General features: G+C 49.9%; 1 protein-coding gene across 2 annotated transcripts in view; it reads left to right on the forward strand.

Annotated features, from left to right (window-relative positions):
- MTMR4 (myotubularin related protein 4) overlaps positions 1–19,449 on the forward strand; it is a 130,675-nt gene that overhangs the window by 102,440 nt on the left and 8,786 nt on the right. For both annotated transcript variants that reach the window (XM_075335390.1, XM_075335389.1), the window contains 4 exons: positions 6,838–7,008; positions 8,140–8,294; positions 9,887–10,937; positions 12,269–12,379. In XM_075335390.1, coding sequence (XP_075191505.1) covers positions 6,838–7,008; positions 8,140–8,294; positions 9,887–10,937; positions 12,269–12,379 — 1,488 coding nt within the window. The remainder of the gene's footprint in view (positions 1–6,837; positions 7,009–8,139; positions 8,295–9,886; positions 10,938–12,268; positions 12,380–19,449) is intronic.

The following is a 19,449-nucleotide window of genomic DNA, read 5'->3' on the forward strand; positions in this document are numbered from 1 at the left end:
CTTCTTCCTGATATTCTGGTACAGGTTGATCTTAGTTTCTCTTAGATGTTTTTTGGCAAAGTATTATTTGACCTTTTCTATTTTTAAGGCTGATTAATGGTTTGCACCTTGTGGTGAATCCTCTGTATTTGTTCTATGAAGTATTTGTTTCAGTAATTGTCTACCATAAAGAGAAGAATTCACGAGAGCAGAGTATTTACAAGGCATCACAGTTGTAATTCTTTCCTTTTATCATTCGAAATGCATCATATACCTAGCATAGTTCCTGGAGAGTGTTCTTCACTTGGGTGGATTTTGTGAATCAGGTTTTCTTCACTATGGAAAGGATTCTGCAATCATTCACTACTTATTCTTCCGTGGATGTCCAGGCCTGTTTGAATTCCCAAGCTCACCAGTGCAGATTTTTTTATTTTTCAGCGTAATGATGGCCTGTCTTTTCTATAGAGAGCTCCTTTGACCACATGTTGTGGGTTCACAGGAACAGCTTCCAAATGCAAGTGCCACACCTAGAATCAGCTCCAGACCTTCTACCCGCTGAATTGATGATTAACAATGGAGTAGCCTATGAAGCTGCTTTTGAGATAATTGTCAAATTACCTTTCTTTGTCGCTCCATTGGGAGACCCAGACAATTGGGTGTATAGCTTCTGCCTCCGGAGGCCACACAAAGTATTACACTTTAAAAAGTGTAGGCCCTCCCCTCTGCTATACACCCTCCCATGCATCACGGGCCCATCAGTTTTTATGCTTTGTGTTGAAGGAGGCACACATGCACGCAAGCTCCACAAGTTAGTCGGCAGCAGCTGCTGACTATATCGGATGGAAGAAAAGAGGGCCCATTACAGGGCCCCCGGCATGCTCCCTTCTCACCCCACTCTGAGTCGGCGGTGCTGTTAAGGTTGAGGTACCCATTGCGGGTACACAGGCAGGAGCCACATGCCGTTTTCCTTCCCCATCCCTTACAGGGCTCTGGGTGAAGTGGGATCCTAAACTGTCTCCAGGCACTGGGACCGTGCTCCCTCCGCAGCCCCTGGGGGAATCTGCTGGACAGGAGCCCGGGTATCGTCAGGGACATGGCCCTGCTACTCTGAGGTACTCTGTGTCCCCTTGGGGACGGCGCATAGAGCGCCTGTTTGATACACGCTGCAGCAGCTGCTGGGTGTGTTGGTGCGCCGGGACTACCGCGCTGGCCGCGCTTGTTTGCCGGCCGCGCGTATAACTCGAGTCCCCGGCTTTTGCGGCCTAGTGCCGCATATTCCCGCCCCCGGGCCTGCCAGTCAGGAGTAAGGGCGGGACGCTGCACGGAACGTCAGCGCTGAGGGCAGGAGCATACTTTGTATCCTCCTCCCCCCTCACTGTGCACAGTGGGGCACCAGATTACCGCACTTTTTAGTGCACGCCCACGGCTCCCTCTTCCTCACAGAACGCTAGCAGCCATTACTAGCAGCACGGCTGACGCTGGGGATCTTCAGAGACGAGCTCCAACAGCGCTGGGAGCCCAGGCAGGGAATCTGGTGGTCACACAAACGCTGAGGGCGGTCGGTAAGCAGCACCTGTTACTAGGTGCTTGCTCCCCTGGGTGCAGAAGTGTATATTTATATCCATATTTTGTATACATTTACTCTGTACGGCCGCACTGTTGCCTTGGCTATATACCCTCTCTGATTGCTCTAAGGAGACAACAGCATGTCGTCCGAAAAAAGCAAGGGTGCCAGGGCACAGGTTTACTTTGCAACCTGTACCTCATGTGCGGCTATGCTACCTGCAGGTTCCACCTATCCTCATTGTGTGCAATGCTCGGCCCCTGTGACACTCACTCAGCCGGAGCCTTTGCCACTGGTGGGACCCTCGGCCCAGGTGGAACAGTCGGCTGCCACTGTCCAGGTGACAGGGACAGAGTTTGCAGTATTTGCTGACAAACTTTCTGAGTCTATGGATAGATGGTCTGCTAAGATTCTAGAGGCTTTGCAGTCCAGACTAGTAACACAGATCCCGGGCACTGTTGAATCATTGTCCCCAGGCCCCCCTAGGTTGGAGCAGCAAAGTGCTCCTGGGGCGAGTCATAGCTCCCACGGTGAGGACTATGACACGGACCGCAGTCCCAGGCCAGCTAAGCGGGCTCGCCGGGAGCTTCCCTCGACTTCATCACAGTGTTCAGGGTCTCAGCATGAGGAATCTCTGGAAGATGAAGCGGAGGTGGCAGATCAGGGCTCTGATTCTGACGCCGCTCTCAACCTTGATACACCTGAGGGGGACGCCATAGTAAATGACCTTATAGCGTCCATCAATCAGGTGTTAGATCTTTCTCCTCCAACTCCTCAGATTGAGGAGTCAGCTTCTCAGCAGGAGAAATTCCATTTTAGGTTTCCTAAACGAGCACTGAGTGCATTTCTTGATCACTCCGACTTCAGAGATACAGTCCAGAAACACCGAGCTTTTCCAGATAAGCGCTTTACTAAGCGCCTTAATGACACACGTTATCCCTTTCCCCCTGACGTAGTCAAGGGTTGGGCTCAGTGTCCCAAGGTGGATCCTCCAGTCTCCAGACTGGCGGCTAGATCCATAGTTCCAGTGGCAGATGGTGCATCACTCAAGGATGCCACTGACAGGCATATAGAGCTCCTGATGAAATCCATCTATGAGGCTATAGGCGCGTCTTTTGCTCCGGCATTTGCAGCCGTATGGGCACTCCAAGCTATCTCAGCTTGTCAGTCTGAGATTAATGCAGTTACACGTGCCTCTACTCCGCAGGTTGTGTCCTTAACCTCTCAGGCGTCGGCGTTTGCGTCCTACGCCATGAATGCTGTCCTGGACTCTGCGAGCCGTACAGCGGTAGCATCCGCCAATTCGGTGGCAGTCCGCAGGGCTATGTGGCTACGTGAATGGAAGGCAGACTCTGCTTCCAAAAAGTTCTTAACCGGTTTGCCATTTTCTGGCGACCGCCTGTTTGGCGAGCAATTGGATGAAATCATTAAACAATCCAAGGGAAAGGAATCGTCCTTGCCCCAGTCCAAACCCAACAGACCTCCACAACGGAAGGTACAATCGAGATTTCGGTCCTTTCGGACCTCAGCCAAGTCTCAATTCTCCTCGTCCAACAGGCCACAGAAGGGTCAGAGGAACTCTGATTCATGGCGGTCTAAGTCACGTCCTAAAAAGACCGCCGGAGGAACCGCTCCCAAAGCGGCCTCCTCATGACTTTCGGCCTCCCCAAACCGCATCCTCGGTCGGTGGCAGGCTCTCCCGCTTTTGCGACGCCTGGTTGCCACATGTCCAAGACCGATGGGTGAGAGACATTCTGTCTCACGGTTACAGGATAGAATTCCGCTCTCGTCCTCCGACTCGTTTCTTCAGAACATCTCCGCCCCCCGAGCGAGCCGATGCTCTTCTTCAGGCGGTGAGCACTCTGAAAACAGAAGGAGTGGTGATCCCGGTTCCCCTTCAGCAATGGGGTCAAGGTTTCTACTCCAACTTGTTTGTGGTGCCAAAAAAGGACGGATCTTTCCGTCCCGTCCTGGACCTCAAACTGCTCAACAAACATGTGAACGCCAGGCGGTTCCGGATGGAATCCCTCCGCTCCGTCATCGCCTCAATGTCCCAAGGAGACTTCCTAGCATCAATCGACATCAGAGATGCTTATCTCCACGTGCCGATTGCACCAGAGCATCAGCGCTTCCTGCGTTTCGCCATCGGGGACGAACACTTTCAGTTCGTGGCGCTGCCCTTTGGCCTGGCGACAGCCCCTCGGGTCTTCACCAAGGTCATGGCAACAGTGGTAGCGGTCCTGCACTCGCAGGGACACTCGGTGATCCCTTACTTAGACGATCTCCTTGTCAAGGCCCCCTCTCAGGTGGCATGCCAACACAGCCTGAACATTGCTCTGGAGACTCTCCAGAGATTCGGGTGGATCATCAATTTCCCAAAGTCAAAATTGACTCCGACCCAATCGCTGACATATCTCGGGATGGAGTTTCACACTCTCTCAGCGATAGTGAAACTTCCGCTGGACAAACAACGTTCACTACGGACAGGGGTGCAATCTCTCCTTCGAGCCCAGTCGCACCCCTTGAGACGCCTCATGCACTTCCTAGGGAAGATGGTGGCGGCAATGGAGGCAGTTCCATTTGCGCAGTTTCATCTGCGTCCACTTCAATGGGACATTCTCCGAAAATGGGACAGGAAGTCGACGTCCCTCGACAGGAACGTCTCCCTGTCTCTGACAGCCAAGGCCTCTCTTCAGTGGTGGCTTCTTCCCACGTCTTTGTCGAAGGGGAAATCATTTCTGCCCCCATCTTGGGCGGTGGTCACGACGGATGCGAGTCTGTCAGGGTGGGGAGCGGTCTTCCTCCACCACAGGGCTCAGGGTACCTGGACTCAGCCAGAGTCCTCCCTGCAGATCAATGTTCTGGAGATAAGGGCAGTGTATCTAGCCCTAAAGGCGTTCCAGCCGTGGCTGGAAGGCAGGCAGATCCGAATTCAGTCGGACAACGCCACGGCAGTGGCATACATCAACCACCAAGGCGGCACACGCAGTCGGCAAGCCTTCCAGGAAATTCGGCGGATTCTGCTGTGGGTGGAAGCCACATCCTCCACCATCTCCGCAGTTCACATCCCGGGCGTAGAAAACTGGGAAGCAGACTTTCTCAGTCGCCAGGGCATGGATGCAGGGGAATGGTCTCTTCACCCAGAAGTGTTTCAAGAGATCTGTTGCCGCTGGGGGAAGCCGGACGTCGACCTGATGGCGTCCCGGCACAACAACAAGGTCCCGACATTCATGGCACGATCTCAAGATCACAAAGCTCTGGCAGCAGACGCGCTAGTTCAGGATTGGTCGCAGTTTCGACTGCCTTATGTATTTCCTCCTCTGGCACTACTGCCCAGAGTATTACGCAAGATCAGGTCCGACTGCCGCCGCGCCATCCTCATCGCCCCAGACTGGCCGAGGAGGTCGTGGTACCCAGATCTGTGGCATCTCACGGTGGGTCAACCGTGGGCACTACCAGACCGTCCAGACTTACTGTCTCAAGGGCCATTTTTCCATCTGAATTCTGCGGCCCTCAACCTGACTGTGTGGCCATTGAGTCCTGGATCCTAGCGTCCTCAGGATTATCTCAAGAGGTCATTGCCACTATGAGACAGGCCAGGAAACCGACATCCGCCAAGATCTACCACAGGACGTGGAGGATCTTCTTATCCTGGTGCTCTGATCAGGGTTTTTCTCCCTGGCCATTTGCCTTGCCCACTTTTCTGTCCTTCCTTCAATCCGGACTGGAAAAGGGTTTGTCTCTCGGCTTCCTTAAGGGACAAGTATCGGCGCTATCTGTGTTTTTTCAAAAGCGTCTAGCCAGGCTTCCGCAGGTCCGCACGTTCCTGCAGGGAGTTTGTCACATAGTCCCTCCTTACAAGCGTCCGCTAGAACCGTGGGATCTGAACAGGGTGCTAATGGCTCTTCAGAAACCACCTTTCGAGCCAATGAGAGAGATTTCTCTTTCACGCCTTTCACAAAAGGTGGTCTTCCTAGTGGCAGTCACATCACTTCGGAGAGTGTCGGAGCTGGCTGCACTGTCATGCAAAGCCCCCTTCCTGGTGTTCCACCAGGACAAGGTGGTTCTGCGTCCGGTTCCGGAATTTCTCCCTAAGGTGGTATCCCCTTTTCATCTTAATCAGGATATCTCCTTACCTTCTTTTTGCCCTCATCCAGTTCACCAATGTGAAAAGGATTTGCACTTGTTAGATCTCGTGAGAGCACTCAGGCTCTACATTTCACGCACTGCGCCCCTGCGCCGTTCTGATGCACTCTTTGTCCTTGTCGCGGGCCAGCGTAAGGGGTCGCAGGCTTCCAAGTCAACCTTGGCTAGATGGATCAAGGAACCGATTCTTGAAGCCTACCGTTCCTCTGGGCTTCCGATTCCTTCAGGGCTGAAAGCCCATTCTACCAGAGCCGTAGGTGCGTCCTGGGCATTGCGGCACCAGGCTACGGCTCAGCAGGTGTGTCAGGCGGCTACCTGGTCGAGTCTGCACACTTTTACAAAACACTATCAGGTGCATGCATATGCTTCGGCAGATGCCACCCTAGGTAGGCGAGTCCTTCAGGCGGCAGTTGCACACCTGTAAGAAGGGGCCGTTTTTTCGGCTCTTTATATTGAGGTATTCTTTTACCCACCCAGGGATTGCTTTTGGACATCCCAATTGTCTGGGTCTCCCAATGGAGCGACAAAGAAGAAGGGAATTTTGTTTACTTACCGTAAATTCCTTTTCTTCTAGCTCCTATTGGGAGACCCAGCACCCGCCCCTGTTCCCTTCGGGCTGTTGTTCTTTTGTGTACACATGTTGTTCATGTTCATTGTTCTTTGGTTCATGGTTCAGTTCTCCGAACATCCTTCGGATTGAATTTACCTTAGACCAATTTATAAGTTTCCTCCTTCCTGCTTTGGCACCAAAACTGATGGGCCCGTGATGCACGGGAGGGTGTATAGCAGAGGGGAGGGCCTACACTTTTTAAAGTGTAATACTTTGTGTGGCCTCCGGAGGCAGAAGCTATACACCCAATTGTCTGGGTCTCCCAATAGGAGCTAGAAGAAAAGGAATTTACGGTAAGTAAACAAAATTCCCTTCTTTGGTCCCTTGAAAAAGAAGCAGCTACATTTTAAATAGTTATGATTCCTAAACCCTTACTCCAGTTACAATGTGAATACCCTCAAATAAAACTGAGTCTGCAGTTTAAGCCCATATTAATTATTTAACTGTATCTTTATTATGTTTTGTTAAACAGCTAAAATGCCAAAAGTTGTCACTGTCCAAATATTTCTGGACCTAACTGTATGCTATCTGAACCCAGGTGAAGTTGGTGCAGCACACGTACTCGTGTCTTTACGGAACTTTCCTCTCCAACAACCCATGTGAGCGAGAGACGCGGAACATCTACAAAAGAACCTGCTCCGTTTGGTCCCTATTAAGAACTGGTAACAAGAACTTTCACAATCTACTCTACATGCCTGGCGGTGAGATGGTAAGTTGACGGCAGTCACATGTTACAATATTGCCTTTTTTTTCTTTTATCTTAATATTGTCATACCTCGGTCTATTATTGCTAATGCTATGATTTAAACAGTTGCACTTATCTAATGAGCTGCTGTATCCAAGTCCATTCTATGTGACACGTATTAAATGGAAGGATGAAACTGCACATCATAAGCCATGTAGAGATTCTTAACGAAGATTTATTTAAAATCTCTTATATCCATAGATTACACCACTGTCAGTATAGGAAAAAGTGACTTCTTGGATAAATACCCTGCATCAGACTTATCTGCTGTGGTAAATGCTCTCAAAATTAGAAAGTATTGTGTAAAGTGGTATATCTGTCAGTTTATACAATACTTGGTCCTGGTTTGCTTTTTTGCTCTTTGATAGCTAACCTTTTTAATTTAAAATAAAAATTATTGCTTGTCGAAATCTGATAATTTGTTAAATGTCTATAGTGCCTTTTTGGCAGAGAGCTCAATATTGTGATTTCAGTGTTAGGGCTACTACTTTGTAGAACAAATTATCTATCAAGTAGAAAATAACATTTAGCTCCTAAAACTACAAACTGCATATGGACTGCGGATTAGCTCTCCTCTGGAAAGAAAACCTATTAGGCCGGACCACACGGGGACTTATTCAATCATCGCATAACACTCTGCTCACGCTGGTAGCACAGCAGGAGCCGAGTGTCATGCGAGTGTCACTGCGACTGAGGTCCGATCATGCGATCGGACATCAGCTGCGGGGGACGGGCCGGCACTGAGGAGTGGAGGGCCGGCACGGAGGAGGGGAGGAAGGGATTTATCTCCCTCTCTCCTCCGTAGCCAGCTATTGCCATTCTCGCACTGCACTGTCGGTACACCGGTGTATCGCAAGTGCAGTGCGATCTTTCTCTCGCCCCATAGACTTGAATGGGTGCGAGAGAAAGAGTCTCGCATTACAGTTGCAGATTGTTTTCTCGGTCCGATTGGGGCATTGCCATTGGGAAGTGCTTACCCTGTTACATTTCCAGCACTGTCAGTTATTAGATAAGGTGGCCTTTCAGGGTGTCTTGATTATACGCATTTTGGGCTTCTTTTGATATTACCAAACTTTACACTTTCTTGTCCTGTAGGTTTTACACCCCGTCTGTCACGTCCGGGCTCTTCAGCTGTGGACAGCGGTATATATTCCTGCCTCCTCACCTTGTATGCCTATCGATGATGGGATGGAGCTCTACCTTTCTCCAGCTTCCCAGGGACAAGACTTTAATTCTCGATCTCTAGATAGGTACAAACTTTAAAGATCTTTCCCATCTCCCACTGTGTTTGTTTTTTTTTTTTTTTTTTCCCCTCAACTGTGAAGAAAAGCTATGCGGCAACTTAGTGGTTGAGTTTAAGAAGATCAAATTGCAATAAACAAATACCACTGGCGCTAATGAAAGATACCTTACAGGTCCCCTGCAGAAATAGATGTCCCTGACCATGCAGGGTTAAATATCTAATATAGGCAATAAATCAGGGTATTGTGCAAAATGACAGGGTATAACAACCCAACAGGAAGTTGCCCAATAAAAAAGTTTCACAAGTACCTTAATTGGTGTTTGAAGTACTAAAACCAGATCTGGCAGTCCAGACTAAAAGTCCATTTCCACTGGGCTTTGCCTTTGTAGGTTTAACTTTGCCCGGGCTTCTGAGATGGTGGCCCGGCCGGCAGCTACTGTCCCAATGTCCATAATACACACAAGGAACTCCGGATGCAAATGATGACGTCGCCTCAATTCGCTATGATAACGCAATGTGCTGGCCCTAGCAGGACTTCATAGCTAATTGAGGTGATGTCACCATTGCATCTGGAGTTCCTTGTGTCTACCACAGACACTGGGATAGTATCTGCCGGCCGGGGCACCATCTCAGAGGCTAAGCCCAGCCCAGTGGAAATGGACTTTTTGAATGTGGACTTTTTACTCTCTTCTGTGGACATCATCTAAGTCTGGAAATATCAAAATACTGACCCGCACATCCAACAAATGTGAACAGGTGCTAACTGAAAAAAACATAGTAACTAGAAATGCAAACAGTTGCACACTGAAAAAGCCAAAAATGTACTAGGGAAAATATGGCACTGCATTAGTGCAAAAGAGAGATATTTAGTTTTTGTATTTTCCAATGCATGTAAGCCTGGAAACAAAAAGGCAAAGTATATCTCTGTAATCCGGGAACCTAACTTAAATGCCACTATCTAGGTTAAAAACATCCATATCTGGGAAAAATGCCACTATTTGGTCTGCATTAATCATCTAAGTCTGGACTGCCAGAATTGGGTTACTATACCTTGTCATCTAGCCTCCGCCCTTTTTGGGCTCTTTACAATGCTGCAAAGAAGCCATGGTGGTTTACTTAGGCCGGTTTCACACATCCGGCTTTTTGCCGTTTTGCCGGATGCGGCGCTCTCCCGTACAGTTAATACAGTACAGTGACAGCGCTGTAACTTCCGGGTCACATGCGCCGGTCACATGACAGCATGTGACCGGCGCTTGTTGCGCTGTCACTGTACTGTATTAACTGTACGGGAGAGCGCCGCATCCGGCAAAACGGCAAAAAGCCGGATGTGTGAAACCGGCCTTAGGTAAACACTGCAGCCGAGCACTGGTCTCACTGGCTTACCACCGGAAATTCCCAAGTCCTTAGGTGCTGTGGTCACTTGGGTCTTTCACGCTATTATCATGTTAATACCTTTGGAAGTACTGGACGAGAGTTACAAATCTATTATTCTAGTCATATGGTGTTGCCTCTTCTTGGCCATGTTTTCATTTTTGTCCTTGGAAACTGTTTACTATTTTAATATATATATTCTCATCTTAATTATTTTTTCTTCAACAGGTTACCCAAAACGCGCTCAATGGACAATCTCATCACTGCCTGTGATAATGGGGGAATGTTGACCCGCACTTCGAGTGATCCTAACTTAAATAATCACCAAGTTAGCTTGGACTCGAGATGCAGCAATGATGAGGGCAGTGATTCTGAATGCCAGGGTCCTGTGCAACAAGCCCCAGATATCATTACCAAGGAAGAAGAGGCACCCGATGATCATAATGTCAGCACAAGTGACAAAGAATATATGCTGGAAGTCACTGAAGCCCATAACAATAATGATAATGACGTGGCACAACACAGTAATTCTTCAGTTGCCGACTCTTTAGACTTGAAATGTGATAATATAAAACCTGATTTGGAAAATGGTATAGATACCCAAGAGCAGACTACGACAATATCGATCACTGACCAGGATCAACAGGAGGGTCCTACTTTAACAAAACCTCCCTGCCCAAACTTAGCAGGTGACATCTATGTCAATACCTCATTTAGAGATTTGACCAAATCTATCAAGATGGAAAAGGAAACCTGTAGGACTGATCGGAGAGCCGTTTCCCAAATACCGAGAAATGAGATTTCTTTTCTAGCATCTAATTGGGAGAGCTTACAAGGAATGATGAAATCTGTTCCTGTTGGAGAAAGTGGACTCCGCCGTCATTTGTCATACGAGTACTCTACAAGAAGCCTTCATAGCAAGCATGGAAGACATCCGGCTGGATCTAGAGATGCAGCAAAGATTCCCTACAACTTCCCTGCCTCAATGCACTGTTCTGGCCCCTCAATAAAAAGCTATAGAGGGTCCATAGCTTCTCAAAACAGGCCTAGATTCTTTCCTTTGGTGTGTCCTTCTCCTGCACCTCTCGTATATCAAGATGATGATGGTTTACCGATTCCCAATGATGTTGTGCAGCAGCGGTTGAGACAGATGGAAGCTAGCTATAAGCAAGAGGTTGACCTGCTGAGAAGGCAGGTGTGGGAGTTGCAGCTCCAGCTAGAGATTCGACAGTATTGCGCTCCACCTCCGGAGCCTGAGGCCGACTATGAAGATGATTTTGTGAGTACTTTAGGGGCAGATATGTTAGGTCTACACAGTGTTGGACGATTTTCTTTATTTTTCTGTGTATCTCTCCAAATTCATAGTATTTTTACATAACATTTTTTTACAATAAAATCATGATGTGGATATGCCATGTAAATTCCACTCAGCCAATCTGCAGCATTGTCCTATTACACCCCGGTGGATTTTTGTCTTCACTTTTGCCTTTAGTTTTGCAGTATTCTGCCTATTGTACGATGCTGTATACACTTAATGGAAGGGTCACAATATGTCCCATCTCCTGAGGGCACAGTTGACACTTTATGAAAGACGTTAGTTTTTGGTTGATACATTTTTATTAGGGGAATGTGGGATGTTGAGGATAGAAGGGATGTTTGGAGATCGTCTCACACCTCTGTGTGTGCCTTAGTGCAGTACCGTATATACTCGAGTATAAGCCGTCCCAAGTATCAGCTGAGGCACCTAATTTTACCACAAAAAAACTGGGAAGACTTATTGACTTTGAGTATATATCTGGGGTGCGAAATACAGCAGCCATGGGTACATTTAAAAAAAAAAAAAAAAAAGATACCAATAAAATGTAATGTGGCCCATCCTTGTCTCTCCTTTTGTCGTACTGTGCCCATACTTGTCTCTCCCCTTGTACTGTACCCATCCTTGTCCCCCTTGTTGTACTGTGCTCATCCTTGCCTCCTGTAGCAATGTGCCTCTCCTTATCTCCTGTAGTATTGTGCCTATATTGTCTCTTGTAGTAATGTTCCCATCCTTTAATAACATTCCAATATTGGTCCTCTTCTTGTTCTCTATTATGCCGTTACACACACACATACACACACACACACACACACACACACACTCATCTGTTCTCCATTTCTGCGGTGTCCTATTGCCTGCTTCTTGCGGACCGCAGAGGCATAGACCCATCGACGATCTCTGTCGGTACACAGCGCCGCTGCTGCCGTAGGCACTTTACTTCACTTTTAATGATTTGCGGTGCTGCAAACCATTCATCTGAAGTTAAGTGCTGACGACAACAGCAGCAGCCCCTGCACCGGCCGCAATCACAGAGAGGTCTATGTGGGTGCGGTCCATAAGAAGCAGCTAAGAGGACACCGCGGGAATGGAGGAGAGGTAAGGATATATTTTTTATTTTTTTTGTGGGACCCTCACTCAAGTATAAGCTGAGGGGGGGCATTTTAAGCATAAAAAATTGACTGAAAAACTCTGCTTATACTTGAGTCTATACGGTATAAACTGTACATGATTTCCTTTTTTGCACAACTAATCAAATGATATATTCTTTTAATATAAACTTTTTTTGGTAACAGACCTGTGTAAAAGAATCAGACAGCAGCGATATAGATGACCTGTATTCTGATAAAAGTGAAGACCGGCTATCAGAGGCCAGTTGGGAACCAGTCGATAAGAAAGATACTGAGGTAACTATGTTTTGGGTTAGTACCGATGTACACACAATAATTAATAATAATTTTATTAATTCCACAGCGCTTTACATACATTGGCAACACTGTCCCCATTGGGGCTTACAATCTAGAGTCCCTATCTGTATGTCTTTGGAGTGTGGCAGGAAACCAGAGAACCCAGAGGAATCCCACACAAACACGGGGAGAACATACAAGCTCCTTGCAGATGGTGTCCTGCAGTGCTAACCACTGAGCCACCGTGCCGCCCTAAATATTTATTACAAAAAACAACGTGGAATCAGAAGAGGCTGTTCTAGTAGAGGACAACCCCTTTAAACCATTCAAAGATAAACTAGACAAGTTTGGTATTGCCATAAGTATACTGACTTGAAGAACTATATTGCCACCTTATTTACTGCACAATGAAAAGCAGTATAAAAACAAAACACAAAAAACAATCAAGGAATTGCATTTTTCTTTATCGTTCCTTTGGGAGACCCAGACATTGGGTGTATAGCTTCTGCCTCCGGAGGACACACAAAGTACTACACTCAAAAGTGTAGCTCCTCCCTCTGAGCTTATACACCCCCTGGAGAACCAGATCTAGCCAGTTTATCGCTTTGTGTTCAGGAGGCATACATCCACACATGCATTCTCATCTAATTTTTGATTTTTGGAAAGAGTTTGAAGAAAAGCGGGTCCAAGCCTGGACCCCCGGCATGTCCCTTCTCACCCCACTGTGTCGGCGGTGCTGTTAAGGTTGATTCCAAGGCTGGAGCCTTACATGCCGTGCTCCTTCACCATCCCTCCGGGGCTCTGGCTTGAAGTGGGAGCCAGCACAGTTCTCCATGCTTGGCAGGAGACCGGTCTCCATCCGCAGCCCTTCAGGATCCTGCTGGACCGGAGCACTCACCCCCAGGGACTTGGAACCCTGCGTCTCAGCAAGCCAAATACCTGAGACGTTTATATATGGGGGTCCCTGTACTTTATTTTCTTTGGCGCTCCATTGGGAGACCCAGACAATTGGGTGTATAGCTACTGCCTCCGGAGGCCACACAAAGCATTACACTTAAAAGTGTAAGGCCCCTCCCCTTCTGCCTATACACCCCCCGTGGGATCACGGTTCCTCAGTTTTCAAGCTTTGTGCGAAGGAGGTCAGACATCCACGCATAGCTCCACTGTTTAGTCAGCAGCAGCTGCTGACTATGTCGGATGGAAGAAAAGAGGGCCCATACTTGGGCCCCCAGCATGCTCCCTTCTCACCCCACTTTGTGTCGGCGGTGTTTGTTAAGGTTGAGGTACCCATTGCGGGTACAGAGGCTGGAGCCCATATGCTGCATCCTTCCCCATCCCCCTTTGGGCTCTGGGTGAAGTGGGATTTACCGGTCTCCAGGCACAGAGACCGTGCTCCGTCCACAGCCCCTGGGGAATCTGCTGGATATGGAGCGGAGTATCGTCAGGGACAGGGCCCTGCTACACCAAGGTACTCTGTGTCCCCGTACAGACCGCGCACACACTGCAGCATTGCTGGGTGTGTTAGTGCGCTGGGGACAATAGCGCTGCTGCGCTTGTGCCACACTTCCACAGCTTGCTAAGGGAGTTTATGTGTGGGGAACTGCCGTGCCGGCCCCTGCTGGCAGTTTTTACTGCGACGCGGCTGGGACTTGTGGTGCGCCGGGGACTTCCGCGCTGGCAGTGCATATTGGTCGGCCGCGCTTTTTACTAGAGTCCCCGGCTTTTGCGGCCTAGTTCCGTTTCGTTCCCGCCCCCAGGCCTGCCAGTCAGGGGAAGGGCGGGACGCTATGCAGAACGTCAGCGCTGAGGGCTGGAATCTGCTTTACATACTCCAGCCCTCACATTGAGATCAGTGGGAAGCCAGTTTCCCGCACTTTGTCTGAGGCACACCCACGGTCTGCCCCTCTTCACAGAACGCCGGCAGCCATTCCTGATGTGCAGGCTGAGCTGGAAAGGGGAGACAAGTTCTGGGAGACCCAGGCACGGGATTCTGGCGACTACAACCCGCTTTTAGCGGGCGGTAAGCGGCACCTCCGGTGCTGACCCCACTAGTGACGAAGTGTTCAACTGTATTTTTATGCTTGCATGCTATACATTGCACTAAACGGTCGCTGGTGATTCTTGGCTATATACCCTCCTGGATTACTCTGTGGAGAATACAGCATGTCGTCCGCAAAAAACAGGGGTGCCAAGGCACAGGCTTTTTATGCTGCTTGCACCGCTTGTGAGGCTGTTCTACCGGCAGGTTCCACTGACCCCCATTGTGTGCAGTGTTCGGTCCCTGTGCCCCCTGCTCGGCCGGGGCCTCTGCTGGAGGTGTCCCAGAGAGATCCACCTGTGAATACTGTCCAGGTGACGGGGACAGAGTATGCAATTTTTGCGGATAGATTATCTGTGACTATGTCTCAGATCCTAGAGACTTTGCAGTCTAGACCTGTAACTCAGACCATGGGCACTGTTGATTCATTGCTCCCTGGCCCCCCTCATTTGGAACAAATCCGTGCTCCGGGGGGGTCCCATGCATCCCGGGGTGATGGCTCTGACACGGACGACAGTCCCAGACAGCCTAAGCGAGCTCGCTATGAGCGGCCCTCTACTTCATCTCACTGGTCAGGGTCTCAGCAGGAGGATTCTCTGTGTGATGAGGCAGAGGTAGCTGATCAGGATTCTGATCCTGGGACCGCTCTCAATCTGGATACTCCTGATGGTGACGCCATAGTGAATGATCTTATCGCGTCCATCAATAAAATGTTGGATATTTCTCCCCCAGCTCCTCAAGTGGAGGAGTCAGCTTCACAGCAGGAGAAATTCCATTTCAGGTATCCCAAGCGTAAATTGAGTACTTTTCTGGACCATTCTGACTTTAGAGAGTCAGTCCAGAAACACCACGCTTATCCAGATAAGCGTTTCTCCAAACGGCTTAAGGATACACGTTATCCCTTTCCTCCTGACGTGGTCAAGAGCTGGACCCAGTGTCCCAAGGTGGATCCCCCTATCTCCAGACTTGCGGCTAGATCCATAGTTGCAGTGGAGGATGGGGCTGCACTTAAAGATGCCACTGACAGACAGATGGAGCTCTGGTTGAAATCCATCTATGAAGCTATCGGCGCGTCGTTTGCTCCTGCATTCGCAGCCGTATGGGCACTCCAAGCTATTTCAGCTGGTCTTGCACAGGTTGACACGGTCACACGTACATCTGTTCCGCAGGTGGCATCCTTAACCTCTCAAATGTCTGCATTTGCGTCTTACGCGATTAATGCTGTCCTGGACTCTACGAGCCGTACGGCAGTGGCATCTGCCAACTCCGTGGTTTTACGCAGAGCCTTGTGGTTAAGGGAATGGAAAGCAGATTCTGCTTCCAAGAAATGTTTAACCAGTTTGCCATTTTCTGGTGACCGGCTGTTTGGTGAGCGCTTGGATGAAATCATTAAACAGTCCAAGGGTAAGGATTCATCCTTACCTCAGCCCAGACAAAACAAACCCCAACAGAGGAGGGGACAGTCGGGGTTTCGGTCCTTTCGAGGCTCGGGCAGGTCCCAATTCTCCTCGTCCAAAAGGACTCAAAAAGATCAGAGGAGTTCAGATTCTTGGCGGGCTCAGTCACGCCCAAAAAAGACAGCCGGAAGACCCGCTACCAAGGCGGCTTCCTCATGACTTCCGGCCTCCTCCCTCCGCATCCTCGGTCGGTGGCAGGCTCTCCCGCTTTGGCGACATTTGGCTGCCACAGGTCCAAGACCGTTGGGTGAGAGACATTTTGTCTCACGGGTACAGGATAGAGTTCAGTTCTCGTCCTCCAACTCGATTCTTCAGAACGTCTCCGCCTCCCGACCGAGCCGATGCTCTCCTGCAGGCGGTGTGCTCTCTAAAGGCGGAAGGAGTGGTGATCCCTGTTCCTCTTCAAGAGCAAGGTCACGGTTTTTACTCCAATTTGTTTGTGGTACCGAAAAAGGACGGATCCTTCCGTCCCGTTCTGGACCTAAAACTTCTCAACAACCACGTGAGAACCAGACGGTTCCGGATGGAATCCCTCCGATCCGTCATCGCCGCAATGTCTCAAGGAGATTTCCTAGCATCAATAGACATCAAGGATGCTTATCTCCACGTACCGATTGCTCCAGAGCATCAGCGTTTTCTACGCTTCGTTATAGAAGACGAACACCTTCAGTTCGTAGCCCTGCCCTTTGGTCTGGCGACAGCACCACGGGTCTTCACCAAAGTCATGGCAGCTGTAGTTGCAGTCCTACACTCTCAGGGACACTCCGTGATCCCTTACTTAGACGATCTGCTGGTCAAGGCGCCTTCTCAAGAGGCATGCCAACACAGCCTGAACGTGGCGCTGGAGACCCTCCAGGGTTTCGGGTGGATCATCAACTTTTCCAAGTCAAATCGAACCCCGACCCAGTCGATAACATATCTTGGCATGGAGTTTCATACTCTCTCAGCGATAGTGAAGCTTCCGCTGGACAAACAGCGTTCACTACAGACAGGGGTGCAATCTCTCCTTCAGGGTCATTCGCACCCCTTGAGACGCCTCATGCACTTCCTAGGGAAGATGGTGGCAGCAATAGAGGCAGTCCCTTTCGCGCAGTTTCATCTGCGTCCACTACAATGGGACATTCTCCGCCAATGGGACGGGAGGTCGAAGTCCCTCAACAGCAACGTCTCTCTCACTCTCAGGCGGCCAAGGATTCTCTTCGATGGTGGCTTCTTCCCACCTCATTGTCGAAAGGGAAATCCTTCCTACCCCCATCTTGGGCGGTAGTGACGACAGATGCGAGTCTGTCAGGGTGGGGAGCAGTCTTTCTCCACCACAGGGCTCAAGGTACGTGGACTCCGCAAGAGTCCACTCTTCAGATCAACGTTCTGGAGATCAGAGCAGTGTATCTTGCCCTACAAGCCTTCCAGCAGTGGCTGGAAGGCAAGCAGATCCGTATTCAGTCGGACAACTCCACAGCGGTGGCATACATCAACCACCAAGGAGGAACTCGCAGTCGGCAAGCCTTCCAGGAAGTCCGGCGGATTCTGACGTGGGTGGAAGACACGGCTTCCACCATATCCGCAGTTCACATCCCAGGCGTGGACAACTGGGAAGCAGACTTCCTCAGTCGCCAGGGTATGGACGCAGGGGAATGGTCTCTTCACCCGGACGTGTTTCAGGAGATCTGTCGCCGCTGGGGGATGCCGGACGTCGACCTAATGGCGTCTCGGCACAACAACAAGGTCCCAGTTTTCATGGCACGGTCTCGCGATCACCGAGCTCTGGCGGCAGACGCCTTAGTTCAAGATTGGTCGCAGTTCCAGCTTCCTTATGTGTTTCCACCTCTGGCTCTGTTGCCCAGAGTGCTGCGCAAGATCAGGTCCGACTGCCGCCGCGCCATCCTCGTCGCTCCAGACTGGCCAAGGAGGTCGTGGTACCCGGATCTGTGGCACCTCGCGGTAGGCCAACCGTGGGCACTACCAGACCGATCAGACTTGCTGTCTCAAGGGCCGTTTTTCCATCAGAATTCTGCGGCCCTGAACCTGACTGTGTGGCCATTGAGTCCTGGATCCTAGCGGGTTCAGGATTGTCTCAAGAGGTCATTGCCACCATGAGACAGGCCAGAAAACCTACCTCCGCCAAGATATACCACAGGACGTGGAAAATATTCTTGTCTTGGTGCTCTGCTCAGGGAGTCTCTCCCTGGCCATTTAGATTGCCTACTTTTCTTTCCTTCCTGCAATCCGGGTTGGAAAAAGGTTTGTCGCTCAGCTCCCTCAAGGGGCAAGTCTCAGCGCTATCGGTATTTTTTCAGAAGCGCCTAGCACGACTTCCTCAGGTACGCACGTTCCTGCAAGGAGTTTGTCATATCGGCCCTCCTTACAAGCGGCCGTTAGAGCCCTGGGATCTGAACAGGGTTCTAATTGCTCTCCAGAAGCCGCCTTTCGAGCCTATGAGGGATGTTTCCCTTTCTCGCCTTTCACAGAAAGTGGCCTTTCTAGTAGCGGTCACGTCTCTTCGACGAGTGTCCGAGCTAGCAGCGCTGTCATGCAAATCTCCCTTCCTGGTGATTCACCAGGACAAGGTGGTTTTGCGCCCTATTCCGGAGTTTCTCCCTAAGGTGGTATCCCCGTTTCATCTTAATCAGGATATCTCCTTGCCTTCCTTGTGCCCTCGTCCAGTTCATCAATGTGAAAAGGATTTGCATTTGTTGGATCTCGTGAGAGCGCTCAGGATCTACATTTCCCGCACGGCGCCTCTGCGCCGCTCGGATGCACTCTTTGTCCTTGTCGCTGGCCAGCGTAAAGGGTCGCAGGCTTCCAAGTCAACCTTGGCTCGGTGGATCAAGGAACCAATTCTTGAAGCCTACCGTTCTGCTGGGCTTCCGGTTCCCTCAGGGCTGAAGGCCCATTCTACCAGAGCCGTGGGTGCGTCCTGGGCATTACGACACCAGGCTACGGCTCAGCAGGTGTGCCAGGCGGCTACATGGTCGAGTCTGCACACTTTTACCAAACACTATCAAGTGCATACCTACGCTTCGGCGGACGCCAGCCTAGGTAGACAAGTCCTTCAGGCGGCGACTGCCCACCTGTAGGGTAGGGCTGTTTTTACGGTCCTATCACGAGGGGTTATTATACCCACCCAGGGACTGCTTTTGGACGTCCCAATTGTCTGGGTCTCCCAATGGAGCGCCAAAGAAGAAGGGAATTTTGTTTACTTACCGTAAATTCCTTTTCTTCTAGCTCCAATTGGGAGACCCAGCACCCGCCCTGTTTGCTTAGGGATTTTTGTTTTTTCGGGTACACATGTTGTTCATGTTGAATGGTTTCGGTTCTCCGATGTTCCTTCGGATTGAATTTGTTCTTAAACCAGTTATTGGCTTTCCTCCTTCTTGCTTTGGCACTAAAACTGAGGAACCGTGATCCCACGGGGGGTGTATAGGCAGAAGGGGAGGGGCCTTACACTTTTAAGTGTAATGCTTTGTGTGGCCTCTGGAGGCAGTAGCTATACACCCAATTGTCTGGGTCTCCCAATTGGAGCTAGAAGAAAAGGAATTTACGGTAAGTAAACAAAATTCCCTTCGTTGTGGGAG

This window comes from Anomaloglossus baeobatrachus, chromosome 2 (assembly GCF_048569485.1).
Source record: "Anomaloglossus baeobatrachus isolate aAnoBae1 chromosome 2, aAnoBae1.hap1, whole genome shotgun sequence".
NCBI lineage: Eukaryota > Metazoa > Chordata > Amphibia > Anura > Aromobatidae > Anomaloglossus > Anomaloglossus baeobatrachus.